Below are 26,779 nucleotides of genomic sequence, written 5' to 3'. Positions count from 1 at the left end.
CCAATTAAACTGTAGCTTCTTGGTGAAGAAGAGATATCTGTCAATGGTCTCAACTGTCTCCTGCCTGTTGGACAACATAAAGGCAGATGAATGTTCTGCAGTTTGTTGTGTAAAGTCATGCAAGCTTGGCTGTTTAGAGAAGGTATACACATGTGGCATTTTCCTTATAGAGAGGGTATGTGCAGTGAAATTTAATCTGAAACCATTTTTTTTTTTTTAACATGCTGCAATGCCCTCTTTTCTTAGAATGCATTACTTTGACCACATCCACGGTTATTGCAGCCAACAAACTGCTGAGTCCATGGTCATTCCATGCAACCAGGGAGCAAGCACGTTAGCTCTACGAACGGGGACAATCGGCCAGGCCCCAAGGAAATGCTGACTGCTCTATGTAACCTGTAAGTCACCAGTTTAACACAATTTATAAAGGTATTACAAGTTGTAAAAGAAAACACTACATTTGCAAATACATTAAAGGTCATTTGTATTTCCAAAAATAACCTCTCTTTTCTCCCCATCCCCACCAAAAAAAAAAAAAAACAAACAAAAAAAGCTTCCTTGAAAACTACCTTAGCTGGAAAAACTAACTCCGTAATATTAAGCTTCTTTTAGCAAAGAGACTTGGCAAGCAAAGAACCTCTCCCGTGCAGATAAAAATAAACTGTCTCTGCTCATCTTTTTTCTAAAAAGATAATTAAGAAGTTTCATTAAAAGAACACATGTTTAGACTGGTCCACTGGGTCCTGTAGCATCAAAGGATAAAGTCAATTGAGGAAGCTTCTGCAAGGAGACAGATTCCTGATGAATCATTAGTGATCTGTAAGGAGCACAGAATCCATTCTTTCAGCTAAAAGCAGTTCAACAGAAAATTGTAATTATCTTTGGGATCAAGAACACGATAAAGATGCCCACAAAGTTTTAATACAGAGGTCCTCCAATAATCAGGGCCGGGGTGGCTCCAACAGTAAAGAATCTGCCTGCAGTGCAGGAGATCTGGGCTCAGGCCCTGGGTTGGGAAGATCCCCTGGAAGAGGAAATGGCAACCTCCTCCAGTATTCTTGCCTGGAGAATTTCATGGACAGAGGAGCCTGGCAGGCTGTATGTAGTTCATGGGGTCACAAGAGTTGGACAAGACTAAGCAACTAACACTTTCACTTTCACAAGCATAAAAAAAGAATATAGGTAGAAAACGCCCTTGTGCCACACACAATCCTTTTTTTGATCCCCCAAATATACATTCTATTCAGTCCTTTCATGTAAACAAAGTTTGAGGACAGGTCCTAGAAGACACCAGGATCCTAAACAAGATACTTACTGAACAATTGTTTGAATTTGAAATAATTGAATTATATATGATAAAAATTAACTTTAATAAATTAAAAATTTTTCCCCTACCTCTCTTTTGAGGCAGGGACTTCCACAGTCATTTTCACAGGTCAGACCACTGCTGTGACTAATCTGTGAGTTTAAGTCTTCCCACAAGCTTGTGGTTTACTTGTGATAGAAGAAAATCTCTGATTCATCTTTGGTTCTCAAAACTCAGAATTAAATAAATGGGTTCAAGACCATGAAGAGACGAAATAAATCTTGATCAGTCTTAAAACTCTAGATCAAACTTTAGATTGGCCAGTAAGAATGGCCAGTAAGGATGTACCTAAACTGTGGTTCAAGATGCGTCTGTACATCAGAAAGCAGCATCACCACTACAGCTTCCAGCCAGAAAAAGTAAACATACACTGGGGCTGCACACGTCAATCAACCTGCCAAAACCAGAGTCTCTTTGAAGCAGCAGTTCATACGACAGTTCCCCAGCAAGGAGATTTTGATTCTGTTCCCACTTGAGTGTCTTGATCTACCATACTGTGTGAACTGATTTTCTCACCGTCAGTGGGAGGAAATGGAAGGAAAAGTCCTCTTCCAGCGCTAAGGAGATGTGGACTGGGATGACAAATCCTGCAAATGACCAGATTTGCTACAGAGGCTTCACACAACCATCCTATAAAACCATAGCCTCTTACAGAACCTGGTCTCACTTTAGCGGGATTTCTTTCCTGTGGGAGTCCCACTGTGTGGTTGCCCAGTCTTTCTTGGTTTATTCTCATTTTCCTGGAATATATCCTTCACCAGCTTTCTAAAAAATCAAGTGTAGAGACATTTTCTGTTTTCATACTTGGTAATGTCTTTATTGACAGCTGCGTGTGGACAGAGTTGAGACGAGGAATCCTGTTCCTTAGGATTCTGCAGACTGTTTTACTCTGTCACAACACTCAAGGATGTTAAGTCTGGGGAGCAGAAGAAACGCTGCTTCTCAACAGCAGTGCTTCTTAAACTGCAGCAGGCATCAGAACTGGGGCAGAGGCCTGCTGAGGTACTGATTGTTGAGCCCCACACTCAGTGTTTCTGTGTTAGTAGGTCTGAGGGTGACCTGAGAATCTGCATTTCTACCAAGTTCCCAGGTGACACTGATGCTGTGAGGTTCACACTGGGGGGACCACTGCTCATCCTTACAGGTGACCTGCTTTGCATTTTAATTTTCCTCCTCTCAGAGCTTCTCCTTAATCGTGATATTCTAAAATTGCACAGTAAGATTCCCTCCCTATATGTCATTTTTAAAATTTCATTTGTGGGGACTCAGTATGGTCTCTCAAGTTAGAAATGTGTGTTCTTTGGCTCTGGGAAATTTTTTTGTCTCTTTGATAATTTCCTCTTTTCTATTTCCACAGATGTCTCTTTGTGAATTCTAATTATATAGATTTCCTAGTTGATCCTCTAAGTTTCTTATTTTTTCCTCTCCTGTTTTCCATCTTTTTGTCTTTTGGTTCTCCTTTTAGAAAGGTTTTCAACCTTCTTCCAACATTTCTATTATCTTTTTAAAGTGTCTGTTTTAGTTACTTTTTAAAAAATAATTCCCATTTCCTCCTCAGTTTCAGTCTGTTACTGCATTTAACTTTTAAGAGTCCTTTTCTTTTCTGAAATATTTATTATTATTTACCACACTTTTCTTGTTTAGTGGATATAACATGTTCTCTCTTCTTTCTAGAGATACAGGTTGTTTCAAAGTTCCCATCTTCCTCCATTGTCCCTGGTTCCCTTTTCCCATGTATTTCAGACCCTGACTCTATTTATAGGAATTCTATCAATGATTACTATGTATAAAGTAGATAACTAATGAGAACCTACTGTAGACCTCAGGGAACTCTACTCAATGTTCTGTGATGACCTAAATGGGAAGGAAATCTGAAAGGGAGGGGATATATGTATACATATAGCTGATTCACTGTGCTGCGTCACAGAAACTAATACCACATTGTAAAGCAACTATACTCCAATAAAAATTAATAATAAAAAAAAGCCAGGGATCACTGGCTATCTGCTCATATTTAGTGAAAAGCAGCCCCCAAAAGTTGGCTGAGCAGGGTGTTTCACAATGGATCCACACACATCCGTCTGATGGCTCAAGCCCTCCAGCCTCAAGGTTGGTGAAATAAGCCTGATGGCTAGTCTATAGGAAGGTGAACAGAAACATAACCTGAGAGGACTGTCACCCTCATATCCAGACTGGACTTAACTTCCCTGATTGCAGAAGATGCTATCCTCAAGCCTCACCCCTAGCCCCAGCTGGGCCTGTGCCCCATATCCCCAAGAAGTTTTTTCAAATCTCTAGAAAGTAAACTTCCAGTTTTCTGCCTCCGTTAAAGGAAGGGCGGTCACTTGGCTTTAAGTTCTGGAGGGGGAATCTGGAGGTCCATTCCACCAATCCCCCATTTTCAGTCCTATCCTGCACCCCTTTCTTGATGGGCTTTGAATTCCTGAAGCATTCAGAGAAGCATTTTTGCAGCAAGAAAAGTGTTTATTTTGGGATCCACTCTCACTAAGCCATTTGCAATTCGTGCTCTTGCTTGAAAAATTGTTGTGGCATCTTTTGTTTCGACTGTCTCCCCTCCTGTTTGTCTTTATTCCTGTCTGTGTGCACTTTAGACCTTTATTTTCATTTTAAGGGGGTTCTTGATTAGAGCAGAGTGAAGCAAAAGTGCTCAGTCCACTAGGCCTTATAGGACATCTTCAATAGGCATCTGATCAGTGAATAAAACCAGCTTTTCTCTAAAAACCAAAATAAAACCTTCCTTCATAAAAGTTACTGTAATTTTTTTTAGTAAAACATCATTCAACTTAGATATCCTAACAAAAATATTAGCCTATGTACATTTTACCTTAAGATGATACTATGAACCAGAAAACATGGCATCACTATTCTGAACGTCAAATTAATAAAGAGCTATCATACAGAGGATTCATCCTGTATGAACACATCAGGCGAAATGAAAGTCATTTTATTGTTTCTGATACGGTCCACAGACCAATGGACTAGGAAGGAACATCACAAAATGTTTTGTTTTAATAAAGTACTTAACTTGTCCTTGTGAGCAAGAGAAAGTACATGTGGTGGTGATGATCCTATAGGCAAGTGACTTCACACGCTGAGTCTTTTAGCCACAGACTGGCACGGACCTTTGGGGAAGACGCTAAGTGGCTGCTGCTAAGTCTGCTGTCCGTGTGTGTATGAATACAGATAGAGATGTCAATAATCAAGTGTCATGCTCTCAAGCCTCTCAACAGACTAAAATGATAGTCTAGAAGAAACTAGAGAAATTAAGCTGGGGAAAGGCAGTGTTTCGAATTTTTAATCAAACATTTATAAAGGCCTACTCTAGGCAGTTCTTAGGACAATGACAATAAACTTGGGGATCTTGGCTGACCACAACTCAATATGCGCCAACAATACATCACAGTCCTTAAAAAGCTAATTTAATCTTACGTTTCATTACCATCCCATATTCTGGTCAAGAGACACAGTCCACCATATTCTGCACTAGGCCACACCTCAGTTATTTTGCTCTGAGCACTGGTTTTAGCGTCGTCCTGGAGGATGAGTGTGAGGGGAAGGCTTCCAGAGTCTAGATCGGCACTATCAGCACAATAGCCACAGGCCACGTGTGGCTCTTTAAATAAAATGTAAAGTTCCATTCCTCAGTCACACCAGCCACATTTCACACGTGCCATCTCCATGTGTGCGGCAGCAGGGACACGTGGAGGCCACACCGTGGTGGACCACACACATTTCCATTTTCACAGAAAGCGCTCCTGCGCTGCACCGGTCTAGACCCCTTTTCATCTAGAAAATGGGAATTGGAACTTGTGCTGAAGAGCAAGCTTTAAGCAGCCCTGATAAGTTAAGACTTGTAAGTGCTTGGACGCAGAAAATGGACTGGAGTTGTTCTCCCCAGTGCACAGAACTAGGAGTAGAGGAAGAAGCTGTTGAGAGAAAGAGCCCAGCTTAACAGATAAAGATTCCCAACAATTAAAACTATTCCTAATGGAATGGCTCCTCATGCAGGAGTGAGCTTTTGTCCCTGAAAGTGCTGAAGAGGAGGCTGGATAATCTCTCTTCCAGAGATCTCTCCACAGGGAGAAATGTCTCTTCGAATTCAAAGTTACAAAGATTGCATGCAAACACTCAAGACTAACAAGACACGGGTTCTGACCGATTATATAATCTAGCAAAGCATTTCCCTCACATTTTTACTGATATTTACATATGGATGGTGACGAAGTGAAAGCAAGATAGATAGGAGGAGGAGAATAAAAGAAAAGAGGGATTTATATGGTGAACTGACGAATGTCCTGATTCTGTAAACATGCATTTGTCTTTAAAGAGTACTGCCCTCTCTCCCAGGTCAATACCTTGTGCAGGACATCACGGCCATCGGTGATGAAATACAAAAGCATCTTACTTTTTCCAAAAAAAAGTTATGCTCATTTTTATTCTAACTCTTTATGTTCATTTTGTTATAAAACCATTCAAAATTGCTTACCCACAGTAAACCTGACAGTCCAAGAATGTATACCAGGCTTATCCTGTGCTAGATGGTACTTGCCGCGAATATCACCTTCATATTTTACGCTGCCTTCAATCTCACTCTAGAGACTACTCTATCAGCTGAAGGTTTCTGGAGAGGGAAGGAGAAGCAAGGCAGTTACTTGGAAGTGCTAGAAAGGAGGTGCTCATATTTATAACTGCCCCTTTTTTCATGTTTTAAATTTAGTGATTAAGCAACTTGCGGACAGAGAGAGAAAGGGAGGTGCTGGCTAGAGCCCTGTGGCATTGTTCTGGTCTCTCTAACCAACGATGAGAGCCTGAGCCTCTTGACTATGGCAGACAGCACAGACTGTGAAAGAAGGGAAAGAAGGAGGAAAAGTAATGAGGCCAGGAGAGAGACACATGCTCAGTCTTGCCTCCCCAGACATGAAAAGCAACCGGTTGTAACTTTACTGTTTTGTCTGTCTTGGCAGCAAAAGCCTCATTCAGCAGAGAGAGGTCTCTGGCAGGAGTTGCATTTGATACTTCAAAGCAGCCAACAAAAGGCTAATGTAAAATTGAGGGAAAGGATGAGAAAATGGTATAGGTTCAGGATAAACACCGGTAATACAGGAGCTCTTGCAGCAAGCTATACTGGAAAATCAAGTTTGAGGGCTAGGGGGTCAATTTTATGGGCTCCTAAACCACCATTGAAGAAACGTGCCCAATGGGCCACCAAGTCAAATCTAAGAATGCTATCACTTTGGAAATAAGTTCTGTTAATAAAAACAATTTTAAGTGTGTACAGAGAGATAAGAACAAAAGAGTTAACTGACTAGTTTCCTTTGCAGTTAACTATATGTTAATTTGAACTGGGAAACTAATTCAGTCATTCATTCAACAAACATGGACTGTTTACCATATGCAGGCGCTGAGTTCCATAGCAGGGTAACAATGGGGATGAAGAAAGACACCACCGCAGCTTTTGTAAGGTTTCACTCTGATGGGGGAAATGGATATGAAAGAATCACAAATATACAACAGAAAAAAAAAAGACTGAATATATAACAAGGTAGACACTATAAACAGAGCAGATGTAACAACGTGGAAGGAGGACTTAGCAAAAGCTGGGGGAGGGTGAACATTCCAGGTAAAGGGATTTGAGGCAGGAACAAGCTGGCACATTCCTAGAAGTGAGAAATGATTCTAGAGAAGACTCAATGGGAAAAGAAGACTCAGGTCATGCAGAGCATTGCTTATCTTGAGAAGGATTTTTGCTTGCTCATGACCTAAGAGCAATGAGAAATTCCTAAAGGGTTTAAAGAGCCAAGACATGATCACATATTTATGTTTCAAACACAGCCATTGTAAATCAAAATTCAAAAACCTAGCAAACGTGTATTCTGGGGATCAGTTTATGACTAAAAGTGAGGATAAACTTAAGAGTATTACACATATGGCTCTGTGTACAGTAAGCTCTTTTGTGTGCAAAATAACATATAAACATTTTAAAATCTAATTAAAGATTACAACTTATCATATTAAGATGCTTATGTGTTTGTTTTGTAAGACTTGGGCTTAGGGAGCTCACTGCCATGAAACACAATAATGTCTCGTTTGTTTGCACTGGTGAAGGTGGTGGCCCTCGAATGCAATATCCTTCACATGAAGACACTGGTCCTTTTTATTCTCATATGGAGAGCACACATTTGGGGATGAATTTTTCAGTTAAGGTGCAAATTCTTTAGGCTTATCTACACTCACATGTGGGTAAAGATGGGATACAGTTTGTGTCCACTTTATCAGAAGCCTGATTCCCCAGAAATTTAAGTTCTAATTTTGGCTGAAGCTTCTCCACGATTTCCCTTAATTTATATGAGAAACTGATGACCTCGTTTCAAATACTAACTTATACAGACTTTGATTAAACAAACAAAAAAAACAAAATTGTTTTTACCTTTGAGCTTTTACCTCATGGTTATAAAATTACTTAGCTACACCATCACTTGAAACCATATAAAAATGCTTGTCTTTCCCACAAGCAGCTTTGTTTCTGAGCTGTGGGCTATTGAAATATCGATATACTTTAAAAGTTATAAACTGATGTGATGAATCATTTAAATAAACTCTGTGCCAAGAAACCAGGCAATAGTCTCTTAAGCCTCCCAAACTGATTTTTCATTAATCTGATTTTGGGAATATAACGAGAAATGCATGCTCATGGACAGAATTTGCACTTGATACAGTTCTGGATCCAATACACAGGTAACGTCATACTGCATTATTTGACTTCCAGTCATTGGTTCAACTCCACTCCTTTTAGCATACTGAAGTCAAGGCTCACGTGATTCCCACTCCATGTCAATTTCCTTTTGTGGAAAACTAGAAGTGTGGCCCTCGCACACAGCAGGGCTCAGGGGACAGACGGCCCTAAAGGTGGATGGGTAACAGGCATTTGGCAAATCATAACTGCTAATTATCAAAGCTGCGTTACTGAGTTGACTATGGCCCTTGACTCTGAATATGAACACTGATTAATGACTACTTGAAAAACAGTAGAGAAGCAGAATCTGTGCTAAATTGAACTGTAGTTATTTTATTCCCCTGCTTTAAAAAAAAGTCAACTACTCTCCAAACCTGTAAAACACTTGAGCCGATCCCTGTCAAAGTACCCAATCTCCTTTCAGGGTTTAGACCTCAACTCACCCTTTCACTCTACACACTGAAAGGACAGCCTTCCTCTGCTTCTATCATCCAAGGCATCTCCTCCTCAGAGATGTCTTTATTCTTTACTGTGTCTGCCCATTACATTTATTCAAAGCCCCTGGACAGCAGAGCCCAAGTGTTTCTTTGTTTTCCAGCATTAAGAACATAGAGCTTCCTCAGAAGCTCAGAGGTAAAGAATTCACCTGCTAATGTAGGAGACACAGGTTTTATCCCTGGGTCAGGAAGATCCCCTCGAGAAGGAAATGGCGACCCACTCCAGTCTTCTTGGCTAGAAAATCCCATGGACAGAGGATCTTGGTAGGCTAGAGTCCATGGGGTCACAAAGAGTCAGACACGACTGACCCATTAAACAATGCACCACATTGGAGTGCTCTGAATCCACCTTACAGTTATGTAAACCTTCAGGCTGGGAATATTGTTCATGTATTAATTGTAGTTGAGGGTGGTCTTGGTTTAGCCATTAAGTCGTGTCCAACTCTTGTGACACCATGGACTATAGCCTGCCAGGCTTCTCTGTCCATGGGATTTCCCAGGCAAGAATACTAGAGTGGTTGCCATTTCCTCCTCCAGGGGATCTTCCCAACCCAGGGTCAGACCTGGATCTTCTGCATTGCAGGAAAATTCTTTCCCAACTGAGCCACCAGGGAGGCCCTTATTTGAGTGCTCACTGATTTTTTTTTTAACTATTTGAAGAGAGCAAAAGTTTTCCTTAACCCCTCATCCCAAATGCCAAGCTCTCTCTCCCTCCCTCATTTATTGCCTGCAGGATAATGTTTCTAAATTCTTCCTTCCTCCTGTGACCCTCCTGTTTTAGACTCCACGGCGCACGGGCCCCCTCTCCACTCCCCAGTGCACTCTGACTATCAGCAGCAGCTGCGGCCACTCACGCTGTCCTGAGTCCTTTCATGTACAACCTGATATTTGATGCTTCACCGGAACCACACGAGGTGGACTGGCAGACATCTACACTGCTCCTCCCGATAAACAAAGCAGAGTTCATTAGCTCTGCTTCAGGTCAGGTGGGTCATTAGCATGAGTCAAGGAAACCCGGGGGCCCCATTCCTCGCTCACAGCTCTACTTCTGCACGAGAGCTCTCTCGTCCACTGAGATGTTTAATCAGAACCTCCTATGTGGCAGAGAAAGGACGAGGCTGCTGAGGGAACAGACATGAGTCCTACCCTGGGTGAGACGGGTGACAAATGGCAAGGAGAACCACACAGACTGCACTGGTGGGAGTTTCCTATCTGAAGAAAGAAAGGTCATCACCATTCTCCAAAGTCTACAAGAACAACTGTTCATGCCACAGGAATTGCTAAGACTCCCTATTACCCCAGATTATTGTCTGTAGCATATAAATCTGACCAGACGTCTGAGGGAAGATGGGACTCTCATACCTTTTTGCGTCCCAAAGCATCTCCCATGCAAGAGGACATGTGATGAGATGGTACCTCATCTCAGGCAGCATCAGGTTCTGAAGCCCGGGGCGGGGTGGATGGGCTGGGGGGGGGAATCATCTATGATTGATATACCCCTGAACCCTTATCCAAGTGATCCAATCCAATCCACAAACAACATATGCTCATGCATGTGTGTGCCAACTCGCTTTGGTCACGTCCAACTCTTTGTGACCTGATGGACTGTAGCCTGTCAGGCTCCCCTGTACATTTTATTTATTCAAGAATACTGGATTCTCCAGGCAAGAATACTGGAGTAGGTTGCCAAGGCCTTTTCCAGGGGATCTTCTTGACCCAGATATTGAAACTGTGTCTCTTACATCTCCTGCACTGGCAAGCAGGTCCTAGCATCACCACCGTGTGCTCAGTTGCATTCAACTCTTTATGACCCCAAGGACTGCAGCCTGAAAGGCTCCTCTGTCCATGGAATCTTCCAGGCAAGAATATTGGAATGGGTTGCCATTTCCTACTCCAAGGGATCATCCCAACCCAGGGATCAAACTCCCTTCTCCTGTGTCTCCTACATTGCAGGTGGATTCTTCACCACTGAGCCACTGGGGAAGCCTTTGAACCCTTGAAACACGAGCAAAGGTATTTTTATGCAGACACGTATCCTGTGTCTCAATAATTCCTATAGGGCTAGTCTTCCCTTTGGTGTTTGGATAGATCAATTTTGTGTTTTGTGGTTTTGTATTCTGAATTTTTACTTCAAGCCATGATGAAATAGTTCATTCACATGCATTTCAGGCCCAATGGGCTAGAAAACATCTCTATTTCTGAAGACCAAAGTCATCCTCCATGGGCTGAGACAGACAAACTGAGAAAGACAAACAGAAAGGGAGCTTTTATCTACTGCACACTTTCATTTCACACACACTCCAGGACATGTGATCACCACTTAAGACTGGTGAGTTGAATCCTTTGGCTACTTAAATTCTCTTGTGTTTTTCTTTCCTTTAATCATTATTATTGTGGTTGTTATCAATTATTTTATTCATTGCCAAGCATGCATAACTGAACATCAGTAAGATACAGGTACTCTTTATCTCCACTGTAAATTTTTAGCCTTTGCTATGGACTAAGTCTCTAGGAGATTTGTTTGAACACTACTAAGTATAGGTGCTGTTCCATAAATACTCCCTAATTCAATTCATATATTAATTAAACACTGATTGTATGCCATGGGGGATTCCCAGGTGGCACTAGTGGTAAAGAACCTGCCTGCCTATGCAGAAAACATAAGAGAGGCAGATTCGATCCCTAGGTTGGAAAGATCCTCTGGAAGAGGGCATGGCAACCCACTCCAGGATTCTTGCCTGGAGAATCCCCATGGACAGGAGCCTGGCAGGCTCTAATCCATAGGGTCGCAAAGAGTCAGACACTACTGAAGCGATTGAGCACGCATGTGTGCATGCATGTATGTATGTATGTATGCCATAAAACCTGCATTAAGTGCTAGGGAAAATAAGAGTCAACCCCAGAGGCATCATGATAGAGGAGGAAAATAAGACAAAATCATTTTATGGCCATGTCACAGGTGAATATACAAGGCAAGAAGGGACTGGAACAGGACAGGGGAGGCTTAAGGACAGGGCCCCTTCCTCCCCCCACATACCACTCAGGACACTTCTCATGACTCCCTCCCTCACCTGCAGGCTCTGAACCAAGTGTTACCTTCCCAGTGAGCCGCTCCCTTCAATCCCATTTAAAACTGTAAACCCCCCTCCTTGTCTACCACGCACACTCCTTTACATCCTCTCTCCCCAGGACTTAGCATCTTCTGACCACATCTTCCACTTATTTTATTTCCCTTCTCTTTCCCTGAGAAGGTCAGCCCCAAGATGGCACAACTTCTAATTTGTTCAGTGTTGAACCTCCGTCTTTGAACAGCACTGAGCACAGAGCAGGTCTTGGAAATCTTCAGAAATCAGCCTTCCCGACCACCCTAAAGGGCAGCTGACCTAGCTCTCTAACCCTCTGCCCTTTCTTTTTCTTCATAGCCGTTATCAAAGAACTGAAGTTATCTTTTAAAGTTTGTTTACTAATTTTCTCTCATCCCTCCACTTGGATGGAAGCTTCACAATAAGAGGAAGTTTTTCTGCTTTGTTCCCCGCACACTAAACAGAAGCTGGCACCGTTTGTTTTTTCCATAAATTCTGGCTGAATGAATGACGTCATCCCCATGCCTGTGGCTCATTTCCACTGAGCACTCAGTCCATGGCAGGCTGGTTTCACTGTATTCTCCCCACCAGTCTTCACAACAATCCAATGAGGTGGGCACTATTATTCTCATTTTACAGAGTAGGAAGTGCAGACTGTACCCTGCCCAAGGTTGCAAACCAGCAAAGAGAAGAGCTGGCAATTAACTGTAAGCCATTCACCTTGAGTTTTGCTTCCAAGCACTGTTCTGCTGAACTGATGGCAGCTGCACTGCAGGAGAACAGCACCACCATCGCTCCGGGGCAGCTGTAGTGGCTGCTTCATCATCTGGCTCCTTTAAGCCCCTCTCCTGGCCACTGCCATTCTCTACACTAGAGTCTGAGTGATATCTTCCAACGGCAAAACTGATCATCTCACTTTTCTTTAAATTTCTTCAATGGAAGTCCATCATCCATAGATCACACATGTTGAGGTCCCACTGGCAAAGTGATCAATATTTATGATAACCTCCCTAGAAGGATGATACTGTCATCTCTGGGAAAATGACAGGTTATGAAGAAAAGGATGGACTTCAGAGAAATGATCCACTTTTGAGATGATAATGAGAAAAGGCTTGTTTGGTCATGACAAGCTGACTCTATCAGTAATTCAGAAATATTTATGTAATAGCAGAGTCTCAGCAAGGTAGATGTTTTAAATGGATCTACTTGGGCCCCACCAAAAAGCATTAATCTAGGTACATCTTTGACATTCCCTGACTTAAATCTTTTCAGGTCTTAAGATACCAGGCAAAGCATCTGCATTTTGGACAGTATCATATAAACCATCAATCAAGGTAAGACCCAACTAGCTCTACTGAATGACCAATAAGGCCTCTTTGGTTCAACAGTAATGCTACATAACTTACAGATTCAAATCTGCCCTAACTCAGGCCACAGGTTTCAAAAATGTCCAATGTGCGACTTCCCGGGCAGTCCAGTGGTTAAGACTGCCACAACTTCCAGTGCAAGGGGCCTGGGTTTGATCTCTGATAGGCGAACTAATAAGATCTCCCATGTCTGCTCCCCCCAAAAAGAGAAAAACAAAAACGTCCAATGCTTGGACAGCTTATGCCACGTGACAAGAAGCCAGAAGAACTATTACATCTGATAAAATCACCTTGCTTATGCCAGGTCAACAGTTTTAGTACAGAATATGCTCATTCCAAAAATTTATTCCATTTCTTCTCTTAAAATATACTATCCTGCCATGTGTGGCTAGGAAATGAGGAAAAGTAAACACAAAACACAAACCACATTTTGCTCCTAGCATGTCAGACTTTTGAACTAGCGCTTTGTAGGATTCAGAGGAAAGCAAGCCTATTCAGGTCTCTCACATCCTGAAAGTTCGCTAATATGGTGATGAGCTTTGCTAGAGGGGAAGCTCAATGCTCATCCACCCATCATCCCAAGATGCTGGCATTTTACCAGGCTTCCTTGACATTACCAGAACTGGTCCCTGGCTGAAATCATCTCTGGCTAAGGGGTGACAGTTGACCCAATATTAGCTGCTGGCTCTTGCAGCTGAGAGAAGAGGAGGGTCTTACCAGGCACAGTCTTCCCTGCGTCCAACCTCCCCAGCTAGGAGGAGCCCCCACCACACAGAGCAGCAAGTGTATGGGCACTGACATTAAACCTCAGGCTCAGGCTTCCCTGGTGGTCCAGCGGTTAAAAATCTGCCTGCCAATGCAGGAGACATGATTCAATTCCTGGTCAGTGAAGATCCCACGTGCCATGGGGCAACTAAGGCCACGTGCCACAACTAATGAAGTCTGAACACTCTAGAGCTCGAAGCCACCACAAGGAGAAGCCTGAGCACCACAACGAGAGAGTAGTCCCTGCTCCCTGCAATTAGACAAAGCCCATGTGCAGCAGCAGAGACCGAGTGAAGCCCAAAAATAAATAAATAAAAATGTAAAATATCTTATGCTCAAGACTACAATTGTTTTTTTTTTAACACATCTTCAAATTATTTAACTTGTACAAATTACCCAGAAAAATGTCTTCCCTCACAAAATGTTTCTTTAAAAATCTGAACAGAAGTCAAACAGTTTGGGGACCTACTGAAAAGATATGGGATTTAATGGTGGTGCCATAGCAAATTTCCAATCTGAGCCACATTATGCAGTTTAACAATTTTCTTTTTTTGAAATTTCAGAAATGTATTTAAGTACTGACTTTCAGCTCTGGTTATTTTTCAAGTGCATCTATATAAACTAAAACAGTCTACCCTATGCCAGACAGAAATTAACAGTGCTTTAGAAACAATGACTGTGTATTACAAAAAAAAAAAAAAAGCCTACAGAAGAAAACAAAACATTTATAGAGGAGAACAGCCAGGAAAGTAAATTTTTCAAGACACTTCATAAGTATAAAAACAATTTTTACTATGCACATTGAATTAGCAGGCCCATGAGGTAAATTACTCTTTACAGAGTCTATGTAATCTAGGTAATAAACAGGATCTACCATTTTATTGGAGGAACAAAGCAACCCCTGGTTAGATGCACTACAACAAATTAAGGGAAAAGAAAGTGAGATCATTCAAATTCAGGAAAGATTACTCAGCATCCACTAAGGTGAAGGGCAAACAAAACAGAGAAGAGCTCAAATATTGAAGGTTTCTAATTTTCCAGATGTCATTTCAGTTTTCTAATTACAAAATTATAGCTTTAAAATGTAAAACCACCGGGTTATTTACTTCTGATAGAACTTTCTAATTTCCTTACAAGTTCTTTCGCTTTCAACTCTATACCATGCCCAAATGAATACTGTTTTTTCCTCAACCCACCCAGATTCTAAAACCCCACTGCAGACCCTCTCAACCATGAAGCATGCAACGACCCTCAAGACCCTTTCAACATGCTGACAGGATCTGCCAATACACAGGGCAAGGACAGCGGGGCAAAGAAGTGTCATTCCCTGGGGTTTAAATAGGCCCCCTTGGTCAAATGAGAATAGCGAAAGATATTAAAGACACCAAAAGCAGTGCTCCATTCAGACTCCAACATTTTAAGCAATTGGGAAAGACAAAACAGGTATGTACGCTAGCATAAAAATCTTTCTTTAAATTCAGTGTTTATTTGTCAAATACCAACTTTTTTTTTTATTCCTTTCTGTTTCTGATCTTTGGAAAAACCACATCAGTATCAAATGTCACTCAGTTCTTATTCAAACAGAGGAAAGCAGACACAGCGGCTGCACCCGTGACTTAGCTGACCTGGGCTCTCAGTAAAAACAAACCTCTATAAATCACCAGATGTAAGCAATTGGGTAGTGATCACTTTAATTAATTGAACAGCTTTCCTGAAATTTACTGTATAATTTCAACCCTCCCAACACCTTTCCCAGATGCAACTAACAATGGTGTTTTTTTCCCTTAAGTTGTTTAAAGAAGGAAAACATTTTTAACTTCAGTGGCTTAAATGTATTTTTAAATTAATCAAGATGGATGTGGTAAACTACCTCATTTCAGAAATCAAACCATGCCCCTTCGAAATGACTTTAAAGGCCAAAAGTCAAAATTATTCTAAAACATCTCCAATGTGTAAGTATAAACACATCATGACCTAATAATACAGAAAAATGTAACACAATTTTAATCTTATTTGAAAACTCCGATATGCAAAAAGACATGCAATGATACTTCTAACTTAATCACCTACTGAATTTTAACTGTATACAGTGGATAGTTTGATTTGATGTTTCTCAACTTGATTTCCACTGCAGGTGCCACACTTAAAAGAGGATACCCCAATGCTTTCAACTCCATTTCTCCTCCCCAAATAGCTTATTCTCCACAGAACTATATAATGCTGGATCTACAGATCCCATGCCAACCATTGAGCGATACCAGGGTTTAAGTCCTAGACTGCCAGAATCAAATACATATCTCTGGCGTGTGAAGGTGGCTTCTCTGAATCTTGGAGGTCACAGCAGCGAAGGATGGCAATGTATAAAGCATCCTTGCTACAATGATACTCAAAATTTAGGAGTGAGAGAAAGAGAGGGGCTGGGAGACAAGTTAACCAGTTTAAAGGAAGCATATTGTGCTTGTAAGATCTGTAGTCTAGCCCATATGAAACTGCTCCCCACGGTCCATGCAAACATACATGTGAAATCCTTCTAACATCCACTTACAAGGAGAGAAGTGTAATGTTTGCTGTAATTGGTCCTAAATTTGGAATGGTCTCCAGTTCATTGTTGTTCAGTTTCCTATAAATGCCAAAGAGAGAGAGAGAGAGAGAGAAAGAGAAGCTGATTACACAATCTGTATTCCGTAAAGGTGAAAACGTTATAAATTCATTGAAAGATCCCTTTCCCAAGTTAAAGGTTTTAAATATTGGGTTGGCCAAAAAGTTCACTCCAGTTTTTCTGTAAGATGGTATGGAAAAACCTGAATGAACTTTTCGGTTCAACCCAATAATTACTGTAACCCAAATACTCTTTACAATCAAATACTGTGATGGGTAATATATTTGATTCAAACCTCAAACAGGAAAGAGCTGAACTCACACTTCTCGAAGGCTGTGAAGATGGCTCAAGGAACTTGCCTTGATGAAAGACAACCTGTTGTGACTTAAGTCCCTGTTGGGGGGGGGGGGGACAAAAATAAAATTGTAAGTAGTTTCCAAAAATCACTAACAGTGCTTAATGATGTGCAAGACAGAGTGGATTTATGAACTCTCTCTCTCTCAACACCAGCTACAACATGAGAAATAATTGGTCTATCCTGTGCATAAACTAGAGGGCAAAATCCAAAATACAAACTCTGAAGACAAAATTGGTTTAGGAGACTGGCAGATTCAAATGCTCCAAGCCCGCAAATGTTTTAGGAGATGGTTTTTGGCCCAGGGTGAACAGATCTTTGTGAACTGGTTGTTTTGCCTCACCCTCCCCACCCCCTGCCATCTCCTCACTTCCAACTTGATATGATGAAGTCATAGCTTATGAAAAGTGGCTAATTAGGCAGGTTGCTGAAACTAAAATGTCTAAAGAAACCTTTTTATTATCGTAAAACTAAGTATCAAAGTCCTTATTACAGTCAAAGAAAGTAAAAATTGCTTTTCATACATATGTTTCCCTGGTTTAAGGCACCGAGTTATTTAAAGTACTGGGGTGTGAGAGTGTGTTGAGAGGGTAGGAAACAACCCAACTTCTGTGTGTGTATGTGTGTGTGCGTGTATTGCGAGGGTAAAAACAACCCAACCTTTGCTTTCCTGAATTTCCCCAAATCTAAATATCTCAATATAATGTGTAATTTAAAGCACATCAACCACCTAACACAGTTAAGCAGACTGTTCAGTTCAGTTGCTCAGTCATGGCCGACTCTTTTCGACCCCATGAATCGCAGCACGCCAGGCCTCCCTGTCCATCACTATCTCCTGGAGTTCGCTCAGACTCATGTCCATTGAGTCAGTGATGCCATCCAGCCATCTCATCTTCGGTTGTCCCCTTCTCCTCCTGCCCCCAATCCCTCCCAGCATCATCAGAACCCATGATCAGGTTTCTTTTCAATCATTAAAATAAAACTGCTTCTAACTCAGAGGTTCCTTATAACTTAGTAACATTCCTACAGGACATCAGTATTTAAAAGAAAGCAAAACCAAACTCCTACATGTTCAGTGTTCTAGGACAGGGCCATCAGCTCAGCATTTAAGAGTCAAAGTGTGAAACAAAATCTGGCAAAATACTTGGTAATACTGACTATGTGCCTTCAAACTGGTCTAAAGAAAATGACAGGGCTGAACGTCTACTGAAGGCCAGCCTGACAAACAGGATGGGCAAAAGCTCTCCCACTGAAAATTGTGTATCCAATCCTACCAGATTAATTTCTTCAGTGTTTAAAAGTGAAGATTTTTAAATAACCCAAGTTAGAGATAACCAAACTTGACTGGAGAAGAGCAAGAACCATGTGCTATATACGTAAGTGTGCCACTCCCCCTGCCTGTCCCCTGCCAAAAAAAAAAAAAAAAATGCAGAGAAATCACATTCAGAGAAGCCCAGTGTTACTCTGTGTACATTCATTAACTAACAATTAGAAATCAGAGATCCTTTTTCAGTCTTTGCATTTTTTGTTTTGAGAATAAACCTGGATCTATTTCACCTAAAAGGAAAAAAAGAGTAATTTTTTTTTTTTTTGCAAAGGTTTTATTTGAAACATGTTTGCCCAAAGACCTACCGGACAGTAACAGACATGAGTAGATTCGTTCTGGTAGAGTTATAACATGAAGGAAAAAAAAAAAACCTGGCACAGTCTTTAAACTATAAAAGTCCTGCAATTACAACCACTGCCGTGCATGCTCCCCACGCTGGAGCCAGACACTTTCCCTCACAGCCCAGCTCGAGTCCATCTGGAGTTCATCAAGGAAACCGTGCGTCCAACGACTCACATTCAGATTCAGACAAAAACCTGTGTGCTTTTAGCACCACAGACAGTCACAGATTTCCCACGGGCTTTAAAAAAAACAACCAAGAAAAAGAGGCCTTCACCTGGGAGGTAGCCTGAATCAACAGAAAGGCTCATTTGGACTCACTTAACTAAAGAACGTTGCACTCAGCCTACTGGGCTGCATCCCTATTGTTCAGAGGAAAGGGGGCACCCATCTGGCATTTCCAGCTCACACAGGTGATTTCCTTTCTAATGAGAAAAGAACACAAATTTCACTCTTTCATTTTTCTCAGGGCCACGCTGTGAGAAAAATAAAAGTTAAAAAAAGATGGAATGCTTCAACTTTTTTCCTCCTCCTCACCAGTAGTGGGATGAAATCTCCAACAAAAGACCTTTAAAATGAGAAACTGTCTTCAGAGAACACATGCTGGGGACCCCTCATTTCTGATCCATAAGCAGGAGCAGGCAGCCTGAAACAGTTCAGTTACTGCAACACACTTCCATTCCTGAGTTTTGCGTACTATTATTAAAACCACAGTATATGTGGGAGAGAAAAAGAAGTGACTGAAGTGACTCTTATTGCTAATAAATACTTGAAGCTTTGAAACTTTTAATGCACTTAAATTTAGGTTTCATACAGTTTGTTTCAGAAATGATCCAAGGATGTCACATTTTTGTAAATCTTCCCTTTTATGGCTAGATCACTAAAAATACCACTAAAAACAGATTCAACTTATACAATGTCAATGTTTTCTGAAATCCCGTTACAGTCAGTAAGGCAGGCAGATTCTTTGTTTTTAGAGTTCCAGTAATGAACATCCTCCCCAGGAAACCTTTTCTAAAAAAACTTTTTGTAATGAGGTTAATAAATGGGAAAGGTGGTGAGGCAGAGAGGTGTTAACTATTTACCCAAAACTCAGCTGCCCAAACACTTGAAAACCAAACTCTACACAGCAGAGAGAAGTCTCTCTTCTTGCATATTAGAAAGCGGGTAAATATATATGAAAATAATTCATTTACAACATTTGGTCCCAGCTCTCATTCTCTTCCTTTTAGCATTTGGAAATCTGGCTTCCAAGTCAAATTTTAAAATGCAAATCCGGCACAGCTTCTTAATCAACCCCACTGGGGCCTGTAGAGCTGCTAATTCAGCAGAAATCTGGAAAGCTGAAAAACAAAAAGCCAGGGCTGTAGCTGTTTTAAGACACTGATCCAAAGTGACTCATAAATCAGCCAGCTATGTTCAAGTTTTCGTCTGGAAAATACAGAAAAACAGCTGTGAAAACCAGAAGGACTATTACCCCCCAACCCCAGCCCCAGTTCTGGTACGGACCAGAGGATTTATAACAGGCAGACACTAAAGAAGTCACACCAGCAAAGTACCTTCCAGACTTTTTTTTTTGGCCTGAGCTCAGCTAACCCAAACCTTTCTGTTGTGATAAGACAAATAATTCTGAAATTCCAGTGAGGTTTTAAAACTACTTGAAGCTCTTACTGACAACTGGGCAACTTTTCCCTCCCTTGCCTAAGTAAACATATTCTAACTAGCCCTCCTCTTTGGGTTCAGAACTCCTTGCAAGCACACAGTCTAGATGTAAACTCAAGTCTGCCTTTAAAGAGAGTTGTAAGGGATGCTTCAAACAGTGACCGTTTTAAGAGCCACTTTCATTAAAGTATTAGAAGTTCCTTTTTTTTTAAAAAAAGAGAACTGTGATATTATTATTTTACAGCTCAAACAATTCAACTTTTCACCCATGGGATTCTTATGGCCCTAAATCACAAGTGAATAAAGTGGAAAAAATACATACACACATGTGTACTAAAGAGATTAAATTTTTAACTTGCCAATTGAACAAATGAAACAAAAGCTATGCACCAAACTTTTTCTGAAGAACGCTCTCATGAAATATTTCTAAGGCAAACTTTGACTTTCTTAATTACCTGAGGAAAAGGAAGTTAAGATGTGGGGAAGAACAACATGCATTTTGTTACATATTTCTAAACTCGGGGCCAGTCTACCGAAAAGCTTTTCTAATTAAGTAAAATTTAAGCAGCAGCTATCTTATGCCTCCTGTTCCAAACACCAAATAACAGAGAAGTTAAAGCTCAATTCTATGCATTTTTCTGCTCATTTCAAAGGTGGAGAGAGGAGACCTCTAGAGCTTTAGGCACAAACAAAAGAAACATTTACAATAAAGAACCTGGACCACATGCTTTGGTGACAACTACAAAGTTGGTTAAAAGTCACACATGTACAAGAATGACAGAGCTGTCCAGTGAGTGATCAGGGTGGGGCTTCCGACAACAGACCTAGCGCTTATTTGCACAAGTGGAACTTATTTTCACATACATTTAAGGAATGTGGACTTGTATTGAGACAATTTACTGCTGGCGGAAATGTAATTAAAGATTGCGCTAACCAAATAAACTGTAATTTGTTTTTAGTGTGCCACCAAATTACCTGGAAAACAAAATCCTAATTAGGTCAACTACTTTTAAGACAATGTTTAAATAGGTATCAAACCCCTTTTGGTTTAACTCAACTTCTAATCAAGAGCACTACAGTTTTTTTTTTAAGACGTCCAATTTTTTAAAAAGACATTCACACAAAAATATATTGCACGCCGGCATGATCCGACAGGTCACTTAACTCGGGAAACGACTGAAAGTTAGAGGACGTGAATGATCTGAGCCCTTCTAAACACACCCCAGGGAAGCACTATGTTCATTCTTCCTCAACCCTCTATTATTTATAAGTGTTCACCTCCAGTCATTCAAATGTTCAGTTCCACATGTTGTCAATAGAGCCATTCACATCTCATGAATAAGGCAGCATGACCTCCACAAGAGGCAATTGAACAGAATTAGCCACAACTAATTGAAAGTCTCCCTGTTTTAGGTTAAAGTCCTTATCTCCTTCTTCAATTGTAATAAAAACTACTAAACAAGACATCCCACGATAAGACATTACATACCAATCTAAAACTCTCTAAACTTTTTTAAAAATTAAGGCACATCAACACAAAGCATATGCTTTCCCATAGTTGACAATTCTATATTCCACAAAAAAAGACTTCGGTGAGCATAGAGATTTAAAAACACAGTTTTTTTAACAACCTGTCCAAACTTTCTACCACTACTATTTGGAATGTTAGGATAGTTGATAAGTTTCAAAAGTTTCAAATCTCCACTACTACTCTGTTAGGCCCAAATCTGAGTGTTAACAATGGACTGCACTTTTGCTTTTTTTCAACAGGACAGCTACTTAAAAAGAAAGAAAGAAATACAAGTTTTGACTGTTAACATTTTGCACCAGTCCCCCAATTTTAACAAAACGAGGGCTCGGAGAGAACAAGGAGACAACATTTGGAAAAAATTAGCCTTTCCAACTAAACGACATTGTCTTCCTTGTTCTTTCACGCCGTTGGCAGTGATTTCAGGTTTTTCAGACTTCATACCTAGCATCCAAAAACTTGCATAACAGCACCCAGCGCTCTCTCCTAAACCTCCTGGTCGCGCTGAGAAGCCACAGAAATCACGCCTTCGGTTCTGAAAAAACTCCAGTTCCTTCCCTTCCATATCTACTGCTCAGTCTTGCCAGCTTCTTACCGGAATGGGGATGTGCTACAGTTTGGTCGAAGACGGGAATTTATGGAATTTACTAACGCGAAATTAAGCGAGGGTAAAGAACAACAAAATGATGTCTACCATTGCTTGGTTAAGGGCCATAACTGTTGAAAGGGCTTCCCAAACGAAAGAGCGCGCTCGATTACTAGTGTTGGGAACGCAAAAGGTGACTTGAACCTGTTAGAAACTATAGTTGAGCCGCGGGATCGTACTCGTAAAGTGAGAACAGAGAAATCAGGGCGGCCGAAGGGTGTCAGCTCTCCCACCCCGGACTGGCAAGGCGCGCATCTGAGCCCCCTAGGCGAGCTCCGCGCAGGACGCAGATTCTGCCCCCGGGAGTTGTCAGTGGCTCCGTCCTGTGGCCCAAGGGCGGCCGGGTGGGGCAGGCCAGGGCCCACCTGCGCAGTCCGCCAAGCGCCGGGGGATGGAGAGGGACTGAGGCCCGGTCAGCTCCTTTTCCATCCCCGCGGGGCGCCGCTCGAGGCCTGGGCCAAGAGGAGGTGCCCCGGAAAAAGCTGCTGCGCGCCTAGCATCCTGGCCCCTAGCCTGCAGTCCCGAAACTCAAGCGGTTCCTCCTCCGCCCGTTGGAAGAATACTTACAGCCGAGCGATCCAGGACGGAAGCGGCTCGGGAAGGCGCGCCAGCCGCTGGCGACTGCAGTCCAGGAGGTCCCCGAGGCAGCGACACGGAGCCGGACACTGGTGCTCAGCGCCGACCCCAGAAGGCGGCCCCAGCGCCTCGAGGCCGCCGCCCTTGGCCGGGCCCGCGTGCCCCAGCACCTCGCACAGCAGCAGCCCCAGCGCCGCCGCGAGCGCGCGGAGCCTTGCCGCGCCCATACTGGTCCCGCAGCTTCTCGCTCGGCCCGGGTCTCCGCAGGCGGTGGGCACTCGGGGTCCGGCACCAACTTCCAGCCGGGAGTGGACGCCGGCGCTCGGGGCCGCGTGCGCGCGCCCCCCTCTCGCGCTCGCAGGTAAGCCCCTTTTTTCTCAGTCCAGACAGCAGAGCTCTTTCGTGCCCCAGGGCAGCGACAGGGAAACCGAAAACAACGGCCAGCTGTGGCAGAGTTGCAGTGGGAGCAGCGTCCGCGCGCCGAAGCCCTTCTTGCCCGCAAAAGAAACTTTTTCGCCTCCTCCTTTCAGCGGAGCGCCAAGTCCCCGTGCGCTGCAGCCGAGGGGCGGTGCTGCCCAGACCCGCTCGCGCCCATTGGCCAGCCCGGCCTGTAGCCCTCGCGGCCACATGACAATAACAAGGTTCCCGCCCCCGACCGGAGCGCGGGAGAAAGTGGAGCTGAGATTGTAGGAAATTCGGAGTTAGATTTTCCAGCCTCTAGGGCTACAAGTCTCCACTACGTCCTGGGAAACATATATCAAATGGTGCTGAAGAGAAAAAAGGAGTGAGCAAACAAGTGAGCACATTTTAGGCCAGCTTTCGGAGTAGGAGGTATTTCGGGGCACTTCAGGGGAGCAAAGTTAAGTTCTATTATTAGGAGACCTTGCATTCCAAATTTTAAAAAGAAGTATAAATTATCTTACTATTCACACGGGAAACAATGGTTTAAATAAAAGTACTGTTTTGTTTTTTTTTAATCTTAAACACTGGTTGGGTTTTTTCCCATATGTCATCTCCAATAGTAAAACGAATTATACAATGTAAAAATCATGGTATTAGAAACGGTATACTGAGTTACGTACAAATAGCCAGCCTTAGTGCATTGGATAGAGCTGGGCGGAAAGTGTGGGAAATGCCCTCGTATACCGCAGTGGCAATCATAGATTGCATGCAATAAGTAAAAAAATAAATAAGAGTAGTCACCATAATGTTTTAAAGCCAAATGAAAACAAGGGACCTTGGAGGAAAAATTAATATATGCACCATGGTTCACCTGTGCCTTGAGTGATGACAAATTATAATTGAAAATGCTCCCAGGCTAGAAGTAGTACTTGCCTGTTCTCTCTGGTGGGGGACAATTCAGGCCTACAGGACTTACATTGAAGTCTGTACTTTGACTTACCTTTGCAGGTGACTGAGCCCACAGGAAATGATGGAGACCTCAGAGACCAAATGGGAATGCCCTCCTCCTCTGGGAGAGGAGATACACCCATGGAAAGTAACTAACTTCTTTGTAGCAACAACTGAAAACACACTTTAAACTTTCAGGAATTCCCTGGCAGTCCAGTGGTTATGACACCATGGGCTTCCACTGCAGGGGGCACAGGTTTGATCCCAAGTCAGGGAACTAAAATCCTGCAAGCTGTGTGGGCATGGTCAAAAATAATAAAGTACCACCAAATCAGCAGTGAGTTCACCATGTGGACGTCCCTGGCAATGCAGTGGTTGACTCCACATTTTCAATGCAGGGAGGCAGGCATCAGACTGATCCCTCGTCAGGGAAATAATATCCCACCTGCTGTTTGATACAATCAAAAGCTAAAGAATGAAAAAAACCCAAAAAACCGTTCACCTCCACACACTGTTTCTTGAGTGTCATCTACCAAAGCATCCCTTGGGGCTGCTTAAACTGCTCGTTACTGAGGAGTGGAAGCCGCTGGGAGAGGTGAGTTTAACTGCAACTCACACTCATTGATTTCCACTGTAGCCAATTACCTGAATGAACACTCAGATTCATGAGGGTGGGGAAAGATTCAACTCAGAAGTTGAAAGCCACCAGTTTAGATGTGACATCCCATTCTCTTCTTTCCAGCTACCATTGACATTCACCCCACCACTTTTTTTTATGAGTTCAATTAGAAAATATTTATAATGAAGGCACTTCAGTTTTGAGTGATTATTTTGCCTACTAGGGAGTGGTCAAGGCTGGTATAGATTTTCCAGCTCAGTCGCTCTTGTCTATTTTATATATGGAAAATCAGGCTTAGTGAATTGAATTGGAGTTTTTAAAAAGAAGAAAGATGCCATTATACACGTGCCATTAGGTGTAGGCATGGTGCCACCAGTATGGTGGCTTGCTCATTGATGTGTCACGCCTGTGACAGCTACCTCTTGGGGGTGGGTTGGCTTGTTTTCCTTCTGCATTCTCTACTCTCCTTATATTATTTCATCTTCTTTTGTGGAATTCCATTTACATCCACATGCTGGTATTTATCACATCCATATTTGTGGCCCAGATCTTTCTCCTAAACTCCAGACCCATATATTCAACCACTCATAAGGTGTCTCAAATTGGATATTCAAATATAACAACATTTCTAGAATTGAATTTCACCACCCTTGAAGCTTATTCTTTTTCCTCCTGAATTTACTATCTCAAGGAAGGATATCTGCCTCCATTCAGATGACTACTGCCCTTTAGATTTCACCACCACCCCTGCAATCAATCAATTAGCAAGTCCTAATGAAACTAACAGCTAAATACATCTCCTATCTCCAAAGACATTATGCAAACTCAGCCCCTCATCAGCTCTTGCTTGGTTGACTGCCACAGACTCTTTCCCATCTGGCATTCCAGTCCTTTCTCCACAGTGCAGTCGAGTGATATCACAAAAGCTCAAATCTGCTCCTGTAATTCCACTTCCTGGTTCCTTTCTCGGGCTCCCATTGTCCTCGAAGTAAAGTTTAAATTCCCTACAGTGACTTATGGAGTATTCGTGTGTGCTTGGTCTCTGCTTGCCTCTTTAACTCATTAAATTTGCTCATCTCTCTTTTATTCTAGGACCTACTTGCAGTTCCCTTCCTGTGCCGTGCTCTTTGCCTTTGCCCTTCCTTCACATCCTGGTCCCTCTGTCCAGATCACTCTCTGCCCCTGTTCTGTCTGATTGGTTGGCCCTTCAACTTAAGCATCCTTCTTTTGGAGATGGTTTCCATGAGTCCTGTTTTGGCTATCCCTCTAATGCATTCCCAGAACATCTAGTATTCACTGGAATGTAACTGGCCATTTCTACTCTAGTACTTCCTAACTGATGCTTAGAATTATTTCCACATAACCATGCTTCCTGTATATCCTTTAAGGGTTTACTAAGTATGTGCTGTTGATTAAGTTACTTAAATTTTCAGTACCTCCGTTTCTTCATCTGTAAGTTGGGAATACAATAAACACTCTCTTATTACGTGATTTCCCTTCATCAGTTTACTGCTTTAGCTGTCATTCTCCGCCCTCCTCTAAGATTTATGGACTAATGCCCGAGACAAGCGGAAATCCAGTGGCTACCAGCCCCTCCCCAGTACTTTATTTGCATGTTTTCTCCTACTCATTGTAGTTCCAGACTTGTTCATATCTATAATTACTCAATTAAATTAAATATTGCATCAACCACATACAAGTGCAACCAGAAAGTAACTTCATTTCTATGCTAATGAACTTGAAGCTTGGGAAAGATTCTTTACAGATAATAACTAATACCCAGTGCTATCAGATTAGATTTGCATGAGACAATTGTAAAAACTGGGGAGAAATTAGAAATCTAGATTTCTTCACACAGATTGCTTTGCAAGCATCTTTAAGTTCTTGTTCCACTTTAAATTTTAAATTGGGAATCAATTAGCAGGGGGTGTTTTATGGGTGTGTTT

General features: G+C 42.1%; 1 protein-coding gene across 1 annotated transcript in view; it reads right to left on the bottom strand.

Annotated features, from left to right (window-relative positions):
* Positions 1-23,091, bottom strand: part of LRIG3 (leucine rich repeats and immunoglobulin like domains 3) — a 51,115-nt gene extending 28,024 nt beyond the window's left edge. The window contains exons 1-3 of the mRNA XM_068970700.1: positions 22,856-23,091; positions 16,753-16,824; positions 16,378-16,452 (exon numbers count right to left, since the gene is read on the bottom strand). Coding sequence (XP_068826801.1) covers positions 16,378-16,452; positions 16,753-16,824; positions 22,856-23,091 — 383 coding nt within the window. The remainder of the gene's footprint in view (positions 1-16,377; positions 16,453-16,752; positions 16,825-22,855) is intronic.
* Between the last annotated feature and the right edge of the window lie 3,688 nt (positions 23,092-26,779).

The sequence above is a fragment of the Capricornis sumatraensis genome, chromosome 4, assembly GCF_032405125.1.
Source record: "Capricornis sumatraensis isolate serow.1 chromosome 4, serow.2, whole genome shotgun sequence".
NCBI lineage: Eukaryota > Metazoa > Chordata > Mammalia > Artiodactyla > Bovidae > Capricornis > Capricornis sumatraensis.
This window is presented reverse-complemented; position numbering and strand designations above follow the sequence as displayed.